We start from the raw sequence: 10,361 nt of genomic DNA, 5'->3' as shown, positions 1-10,361 counted from the left end.
GGGGCGGGGGGCGTTGTCAACGTCAGACTGTTGCAGCTCCAAACATGTTGGTCGCTGGTTCACACGGTCCGGTGCAATCATTGTGCTGTGCTTCCAAACAAAGCACAACCCACAATGTGCGTATATCCACCACCATTAACATATACAATAAATACTTTATTTTTATAAATGTTGCTTTACTCATTTTAAAATTAGTTTACTAGGGTAAAATAATCACTCGATCATCAATTGCTTGTCATGTTTTCCCTAATTCTAAGGAAGTAGGAATAAAACAATCCTTTACACAGTATCATTTCTGGAAAAATTAGGTGTAATGGGGAACTGTTCCACAGAACTCGCTGAATATGGTAGTAGGTAGTAGTGCTGCTACTACTACTTTTACTGTTGGCTTTCTTTTCTGACCATTATTATGGTTTCATTCCATTGTTATTACTGAAAATAATATTGTCATATAGTGAAGCCTTGGGTGTCAAATATGCAAAGTACACCAGATTTCCTTTTTTTTTTAAATTCTTGTCCACAACTTACTGTTCTTGCTAATGTCTCCTGAGCTGTAGATAAAATAATGATAGCATGGGTCCCCCGAGATTGTTAAAAAGATTGAGAAAGGCTAGTCTAGAGGAAGCAGAGCATACTATAGGAAAAGACCATGTTGTGAATGGTTCATTTATATATCCATTTATTTGTTGTGTAACAAGTGTTCCCTGTGCAAGTTCTATTCAATAAATGAACAATGATGGTGTGCAATATAAAGATCTGCAAAGTTCATGTAGTTTTTCCTTCTGAACTTGATTTCCATAAAATACTAAATTTAGACAAAGTCTCTGCTGACTTAATTAACCCCAACCACTCTGATTGCCTTGGAAAGGCTGATTCACCATCAAGAGAATACAAATGATTAGTCCCTTGATTAACCTTGAAGTGAATCTGGTAATGAGGTGATATTGTTGCATTCTGCAATAAACAGCAGAAAATTAGGGAAAAACACTATAGATTTCAACCACATAGCCTTTAACATTACACCCTTACCCCAAAGTATTTATATTTTCCTGATTAGACAGTATAAGCATACAGGATATGGTGAGAAGGCACTAAAGCAATCAAAAAGTCCTCCAACTGAATCGAGTAGCACAGTAAAGTCTTATTAAAACAGAAGATATTCACATGTCTCATTCCATAACATATCCAAAAAAATAAGAGGATTATTCCTCGTTTCAGAACACTGGGTGGAGTCATGCAAAAAAAAATAGCTTTATGCCCCATCAGCCTGATGCACATCCAGAACCGCTGGTGTATAGTGCACATATAGCTTAACATTAAAGGCCACGTATTCCAAATTGCATACGGCTGTTTTAGGCTTTTTGGTCATCATCTGCGCAGCGTATGGAAACCATGGCCGCTATGGAGTAGTTTTTGGAGTCAGGATCACGGAATGAAAATAAAGAGAAGAAAATCTGAAAAACAAAACTAATGCTGCCACCACATGTAAGGACTAGTAAGTAGCAAGGTAATACACATTAGTTCTGGGGTTTAAGATAGGTTTTTTGGTCCTCCTTTTTTTCCACATATTTATGATCTTTGGACTGATATGGATATAAATTCTTAATCTCCAACAATTGGGTGCTATATACTAAAAGATTTTTTTTCAATCTCAAGTCTGAGCCACCTAGAAATGGTGGAGTAAAAAGCTAGTCCCCCTTTGCAGGGACCATCTGGGATGACAAAGAAAAAAAAAAAAGCAGTGGCTGTGAGGTATACTTGTACAGCATGAACAACATCCACACAACATCCACATAGGGAAATCGCCTACTGTTGTACTGGAGTGGGACAGCAGTCTCGAACAAGATCACAAGCGCAGAGATCTTACTACTGATGGTACTCAGGGCTAATTGCTGGTCCAGACCTAACTGTATAAAGTTCAGGATACAATAGAAATATTTTTGGGAAGAGAGTTTCTTTCCTTGCACCAAGTAAATTAAATCTTCCATTTGCAATGATAGACATTCTCGCAAGTGGGACTTCCTAGCTTTTAGCATCATAGGAATCACTGATTCAGACAGGATTCTATCTTTGAAGACCTGTTTTTCAATAGTCAAAGTTAAAGCCCGCAACCGTGAAGCAGGGTGGTAAACTGGTCCTTGGGACAGAAGATCCCATGGAGTATCTGTCAGAAGTCTGAGGTTTCAGAGAAGTAAAAGCATAGTTCAGGCTGTACTGATTGACAGAGCCATCAGAGAATACACTGCTTTTGCCAGAGGCTCTCTGCACTAGCAGACAAACCCGTCTATTTTTTTTTGTTAATCCTGGAGGCAGGAGGTCAACATCCAGTGTCTACCACCTGTGGCACAGATGCTGTAAACCCTCTCCCCCGCCACACACACCTTTATAGGGTACATTCCCTCCAGGGGCCACTGGCCGAGAAAATCCAGGTGTCACTGGCCGAGAAAATCCGCCTGCCAATTGTCCACGTCTTGAAATGTAAACTGCAGACAAGGCTAGGATGCAAAACTCCAGGACAGAATCCTCTATACCTCTTTTGCCGCAGCAAGAACTCTGGTTTCTCTTTGATGTTTGCCACTGTTGTGGTGGATGAACCACTATTCAGGATGCCAAGCATTGTAGCGACAACTAAATAGTCCAGTGCTCTAAACTGTTGATCAGAACATGGGATTCCTCCAGCCTTCAAGTCCGCTGCAATGACACGGTATTTAAGAGTCCTCCTCAGCCTGTCAGACAGGCACCAATTATAAGGATACTCCAAAAGATTGGAAGGAAGGATTTCCACAAGTGCAGAGCTGAATTTGAGAGCCACCGGGCCAAAGAAAATCTGGTCTTATCATGGGACAAATTGGTCCAGTCTCTCGACAAACCCATTTTCCTTGTGCCTGACAGGTTATGAGTCTTTTCAGCATGAGGCCTGAATTTCTTTTACCAAGGTAGAGGAGTACTCTTATCCTCAGTTAACATCCTTAAATAGGGTACCCAAGGCAACTCTGAAGAAACGTTGACCTTTAAAAGGGCATGCACAGAAGACTTTTTTTTTTTTTTTTTAGATGCCTGCTATGCAGATCAGCATTTCAAAAAATAAAAAATGTTCAGTGAGAGGAGACTAATTTGGGAAATAAGATCTCCAAATGTTTATCTATGGGATCCTTAACACCTGCCCATTCTCTACAGGTATTGTCAATGATTTATTAAGACATGACAATGCCGCTTCAACAATGGGAATGGCCCATGTATACCAGTGAGGCCCATTGAAAGCTTGACACTGGGGCAGGCTGGAGACTAGGTATAATTTGTAAACGGAGAATGTATTTTCCAGCCACTTAAGAAGTCTTAATGACATGTGACATGATTTCCCTGTTGCTGTGGGAAATACTGTCAGGAGTGTAGCGTCAAATTGCAGTATTACATGCAAAGTTTTCTATATTAATAAAAACAGCTTGCAAATCTTGTATGCGGACAGTATCAACAATCAAACTAGTGGCTCCCCCATGCTTCACAGCAGTTAATGAGAGAGATGTCCACTAGGCCATGTTCGCATACACATTTCCATTTGCACTCCCAGCAGCAGTTATTTGAACATGTCCAAAAACACAGCATAACAAGATGCTGCTGTATATATTAATGCTGGAAGGAATTTAAAACAGTAAGAATTATTTGACTGATACACTAGGTATTTGTGACATTGCAACAGCGTGTGTATCATATTCCTTATAAACATAATTCTAATTCAAATACACTTTAGAAATTTCTTCTCTAAAAATGTTTCTTGCAATGTATTCAGGGCAGTTTAGGCTAAAAGGCTTAGACTAAAGAAATGAAACACTGTACACTTTTGGGCATTTATATTCGCTGTGCTAGCATCACATAGGAGAGCGGTCTGTGGGACTACATCAAAATGCAATAAAATAAAATAAAAGGAGCAATTAATCAGAATCTGCTTTTACTAACTGGAGTATCTTGGGAAGCTTTTAATGTTTTCTAATGGAAGTCTTCTGTTGTATATCAACGTATAGTATGTTTCACAACTCCATGGGTCTTTTGTAGAACTGCATCCAATCCATTGCTGAAAACCACAGCTCTACCCCCAAACTACTTTTGAAACCACTTGTACCTAATACCCTAAAACACAACCCAAGTTCAAATGAAGTGTAATTAAATTATACTGCCTGGTCTGGTTTAACTTCCGTTAAAGTAATTCTGTCACAAATCTGGGGGATTTATAATGAGCATGCAACAAAAAATTGTCACATCCAGAGATTTCTTCTTTTTTTTCCCAAAACGCAATGCCAAAACACAGTAGAAGCAGAGATACAGGTAGCTAAACTTAAATGTAAAGCATTACTTTTTCCTGTTAAATACATATTTGTCCCCATCATACAGAGCTTTCCTAATGGTCTTCTAATGTATTGAGAGGCTTCAGTGGCTAGTAGAGGGGCTAGAATGGATGGGTCCAGGATCAAATATGTCACTTTAAATATTTGTAAGCCTCCCAACAACCAGCAATGACTCACTACAAAATATGAATGAGAAAGTCAACTGGAGAGAAATTCTATTGAAAACAAGGACAGAAAAAACTGGCATAATGTGCTTACTTCTTATTGGTTTTGCTTTCTAAACAACTATTGACACTAATGGCAAAAAGTTAAAGAGAAGCAAAGTTATGTTAGCATCACATTAGCATTTATGGATGGGGGCTATGGTAAATGTAGGGTATATTGTCATGTCATTATATTGACAATAACATTTTGCTTTCTTAAAATTATATGTATATACTATGCATTATTTCAGCTCATTCTCAGCACCATACCTTTATATAAAGTATTCATTAGCCATTTTGTAGCATGGTTACTATTGGAGACACAAACAGCTCATGTCCCTATTGATGAATGCAGCCTAAAAATTGCAGTATGCTACAAATTATATACAAACCAATCTCCAAGAGATTTTTTTGTTTTATACAAAAAATGTTATATAGTTGTTCAAAGCTTATTTTTCACTTACCCAATACATCCTTCTCATGCTCTGGAACAAGTTCTTTCCAGCTGGATTCCACAGGGTCACTGAAGTCTATGTTAATTAGCTTGTATTTTGGGGCATTACGATTGGTCTTAAATGTGAAGATAGTCGCTTCATTTGTGATATAATCATATTCTGCATCAAAGTTATCTATGAGCTTTACCCAAGGAAGAATACCTGCAAAAAAATATACAATTTTATGTTTAAATAATGTATTCAAAATCTATTCCACAACACATAAGACTAGACATTTTGTCACAAGTGCCATTATGATGAATGGCAGAGGGCCAACACTTTACAGAGAACACGGAGTTGCCCTTAAAAGAAAGAAATCTTAGTCTTGACACAATTACATCTTTCTTTTATACATTGTATCTGTCACAATGTAAACTGTCTGCTACACAAAATAAAAAAAAAACAAAAGGAAGTATAGTGTCGAACTGATCTTTGCCTCAGAATAAATTGATATACCCTATGAACAAGGCATTTTTGTTGACAGACATGGAGAAAAAAAAACGGTTGGGATTTTGTAGTTCAAATGGGATTTAATGTCGAACTCCAGCCAAAACATTTAATTTTGCTTTGCATAGAGTAGGGAAAGGTTACCGCCACTGTCTAAAAAATTGAAGTCTGGAGACGGCAACCCGCAGATGTAGCAGTGCCGTCCGTCCGTTTTTTTACTACGGGCGGACGGAAAGAGGTTAAAGCTGTCTGTAGGTCTGTAGGGAAGACTCCCTGTAAATACTGTTAGAACAGATAGTGACTGAGATTTCTCCAAATAGTTTACTGGGTGAAAGCTTAGAACTTCTGATAACATTATTATTGCTATTTGTGCCTTACTGTGTTGGTGACAACTGCTTCCCCCTTTACTTGTATTGGTGTCACAAACTGTCCCTGTAGACTTGAATGGGCCATAGACCAAGGATTTCCAGTACCTGTATACGATCCCATTGAAGTTTGTGGGAGTGACAGTTGTGGCCAGTGCTGTCCGTTGGTAAAGCGCATTGAGGTGCATTGCTGTATGTTAATGCAGCACAATAGTGTGAAAGGACCCTTAAAATCTGGTGCTATGATGAACCAGTGAAAAGAAGAAGAACACCGTACTGATGTGCAGGGCTGCAGGAGAATCGGAGCTAAGCAGGGAACACAGGAAATCGGCACTCCCAGAATTGTTGGTTTCTGAACAGACTTGAAAAGAGGGAAGGTTTATCTTCAATAGAGTGGAGATCAATGGTATTGGGGCCATGAAATGTAAAAAAGTATTTACTAGCTTCTTTGCAGGTACAGCTCCTATTCAATAGTTCATCTTAGCAGCAGATCAGTCTAATCTCATGGGCAGGTAGTGGAGAGAAAGACAGGTCAGAAGCATGTATTCTTCCCCTGTAAAAAACAAACACATCCTGCAATCTGTTTTAGTTCATAAGACCTGCAGTCAGCATGCTGGCCTGCTGCAAGACTGTGTGGATGGAAGAATCTCCCACTGGGCCAAGCTTCAGTATCTTGCTAGTCAGCCCCACTGGATGTCAAAATACCTGAACAATCTGATTGGATGCAGAGTTCAATCACTGAGAATGATTTAAGTGTCTTTTTGCAGTTTCACACCTATAGCCTGCCTCCCTAATCATGGCCTGTGTAACAATACTTCCTAAGCTCCGAGTTACTTTATGTAGCCTTGTTGAGTCACAAAACTGCATGGAAATCTTTCTGCAATGGCATGCAAATGTTCCCCAAAAACTTTAATTGTGGAAAAAACAAGATACACGATTACGATTCAGTAATAGAACATAAACACAAATAAATAAACAATACCTGAACAAGTTTAAAGGCCACCTCAGCCTAAACCAAATGTGTGAATACCAGTAAGCTGACTCACATGATGGCTTTTTATTTCTCTCAAGAACTCAAGTGCCAAGAATTCCTGAATTCACAGTTCTACCCAACTGCCAAAGCTATTACAATCCAAAAATCCATATTACCCTAATGAACAAACCATAGTGCACTATATAAAAATAATTTGGGGCTTTACCAAGTTTGTGGGAGAAGCTGGACAACAACTGAATGGAAACCTTTTCACTGCAGATGAAGGGAGATTTTAGAAACCAGCAGGTGAGTAAACTCCTCTTCCCACCATTACTGCTAAATCCGGAAACATCATCGTCAGTACAAATAGATCATATTCTGTAGATCATTTGCATTTCACCTGCAAATTCTACACATGGTGCAAAATAACCACAACTACTCAGTGTTAACTTTTTGCTGTAAACAAAATCACATTTCCCAGTGTGTGCAGCAGAGTAATGTTTAGAACACAATTACCAACATGAACGGGTTATAAAGCATTTCTCAAACATTTCTCTGGAGATTTCCATTAGTGCTAGAGAACAGGCTAATATATGATGGATCTAAAAATTGCTCTGCTGGGCTAAAGCATATCAAATACTACACTGCATGGTAGTTACAGGCAAATCCGAGAGCACAGAAAGGAAACAGAATCTATTAATATACTGCAGGTTTACCATGAAATTACCATTTCAATCAATTCAAATAACAGAAGATGTAAATTGGGAAAGAGGTGGACTGAGATCAGAAGTTTCCTTTGCCTGCCAATTAGGTGGACACGGCTGGCATTTTAAAGTCAATTAAATCTGTACAAGTTGTATAATAAGTAAAATTTACAAAGTAAAACCACTGGTATGAATTACATATTATATATGAGAAACCAACCTGTACCAACATACAGTAAAAGGCTTGATGCTGTTACCATACAACGTTAATGCATCTTACCCACTCATATAGAGAGAGGGTTACTAGGTCATTTTTTAGGCATTATGCTGTCCATTAAGCTACAGGAACACCTGTATTATGACACCCTTTTCTGCAAGCTCCTTATGTCATGTGATTAGTTTAATAATGTTGTCCTTTACAATTCTCTTTTCTAAATTTAGCCACACAAATATTTAAAAGGAAACAAAATAAGGGAATAGCAATCACAGTTTGTACATTGGGAGACTTGGTGCTGCCTGCTCTAACTTGATCATTTATAGTATATACAGTATGAACCCAAGAGCCACATGAAAAATCTGAGTGGCTTTTCCATGATGTTTTTATTGTAGTTGAATCTTAAACTGCTAAGCACAAATCCATCTAAATACCAATTTCAACACAGTCTAAAAGAGAGCTTAAAGGGTTTCCTCTAGTCAAAGAAAACAAAAATCATGCTGTTAAAGGCAAGCGCCAATATAATGATCCTGGTTTGGAGTCATGACATGCTTCACCATAACCTGTGCATCCTGACTCACTGGACAACCTCAATTAAAATATAACTTTTTTTTCTTCTTTAAAACAAATTAGCAGAACCCACTAGATTTATTTATTCTGTAAAGCATAATACATTCTCTCATCCTCACTTAAAATACCAAGAGTCAGCAAATTATTTCCATCATCTCTCTTCAGCTATACAGTTATCTTTGCGTTTTCATATCCTTCTCTATTGATGTAAACCTTCCATTTCCTTTAGATTAATTCCTCTATTTTCTTGTTACCATTGCCGTCCTTGCTTATACTTTTACATGTTGTATCAAGCCATCCGTTCCTCTTCACTATAGCTGGTGATTATCTTTCAGTCTGACCAATCATTTCCCTTCCTCTTTTCTTACCCTGGGGTGAGTGAAATTAAAGCTGTAATGTGTTGAAAACACTGTCCAATCTCTAAATGCAAACACCAGCCAAAACATATATTTCAGTTTGGACATTATTAGGTTAAATCACCAACTGGCATTTTACATCACTTGCATAGTTAATTGAAAAGGTCGTTTTCACTTTCTCTAGCAAAGCTACAACATAGGTTTCACTTTCACACAATCAAATTATCCAAGATAGGTTATGTATTGCAAATGAAACATATCAGGGTGTGCAACACCATTTGCCCTGCAGCACCCTTGCAGTAGGAATAGAATTTGAAATATTTAACCATATATTCTGAAGCCAGAATGTGGATTCACTTGCCAACAACCACACAAAGAACATCCATTCTGTGATCTGCTCTGTGATCACTGAAGCAGGAAGCACTCTGCTCTTAGAGCATCCTGCTTCAGAGCTTTCAGACTACCAGCTGAATAGCTGATTAAGCACAACAGTGGAGGGCGGGGGAGCCATTAGGGTTCTAATAGACCCCTAATGTCTGCATAAAGAGAACCTGTCACCTGGCCATATGTTATCATATATAGCCACCCTTATGTGATAGCAATAAGTTTAAGTTAAAAAAAAAAAAACGGTCAAAAATCAGTGCCGTCCGTTCGTTTTTTTACTACGGGCGGACGGCAAGAGGTTAAAAAAACAATTTAAACCACCTTTGCACACAAAAAACACACTCATACGGGGCTGCACGTGTATGTAGACCCACCACGTTATTGTCATGACATCACCATAGGTATTGCAATGAAACATCAGAGTGAGAGCAATAATTCTTGAGCCACCATTCGCTGTTCACTCTAAACTAATGACCTGCAAAGGCTTTTAAAAAGTCATCTATGGACAATTTTGTCGTAGCATTTTGCCATTACACACACAGATTAACGTGTATATATTTGATGCAACTGCATGTGGGAAATTATATTTGTGTGCACCAAAATTTTATTTAGTGTATTTTTTTACTGAAAATATACCGTAGATTTGATGAATTGCACAAATATTGTGCGACATAAAATATTGCAACTGCCACCATTTTATTCTACAGGGTCTCGGCTTACAGTAAATATCTAATTATCTGGGGGTTTAAAATGTTTTTTTTCAAAAAACTGATTTTGACGTGTAAAAAAAATTACAAAATTTCTCCAGATGCTAAATGTGGCCATACACTGTGCAGCATTCGTACGGTGGGTGCTGCTGTCAACAAGCTTTTGCTTGGCATCCCTCGATCAGCTGATCAAAGGATCTGGTCAGAAAATCTTCCTACGAACAGAGCAGGCAGCCAATGAGCTGCCCACTTTGTTCAGGTATTCTGACTGCGGCCGCCATCCGCTGTCAGAATGCAAAAGAAACAGCGCGCATTCCTTGATCAACACACTCGTAGCTTTTAAGACAATATCAACAGAAGAAAGCCTTGTTTGTCCTAAAAGCAAAAAGAACCATTTGTATAATTTTGTTATATCAAGTAATAACAAAGCTATCACCAAATAAATAAGACCCTCAGTAGAAATGAAAAAATTGCTCTGGTCCATCAACAGTATACAGGTGCAAGTGTAAAAAGTGGTTAAAGTGGATGTATATTTAGATCAAAGTGTGTAATGTTTAGTAATTCATTAATGATAGGCAGCATAGACAAGGAGATTATTTATATA

At 38.2% G+C, this 10,361-nt stretch overlaps 1 protein-coding gene across 1 annotated transcript in view; it reads right to left on the bottom strand.

Moving 5' to 3' along the window:
* PREP (prolyl endopeptidase) overlaps nt 1-10,361 on the bottom strand; it is a 109,020-nt gene that overhangs the window by 46,624 nt on the left and 52,035 nt on the right. Inside the window, exon 9 of the mRNA XM_018553541.1 lies at nt 5,008-5,199. Coding sequence (XP_018409043.1) covers nt 5,008-5,199 — 192 coding nt within the window. The remainder of the gene's footprint in view (nt 1-5,007; nt 5,200-10,361) is intronic.

Source organism: Nanorana parkeri, unplaced genomic scaffold, assembly GCF_000935625.1.
Source record: "Nanorana parkeri isolate BGI_ZX_2015 unplaced genomic scaffold, ASM93562v1 scaffold123, whole genome shotgun sequence".
NCBI classification, from domain to species: Eukaryota; Metazoa; Chordata; class Amphibia; order Anura; family Dicroglossidae; genus Nanorana; species Nanorana parkeri.
This window is presented reverse-complemented; position numbering and strand designations above follow the sequence as displayed.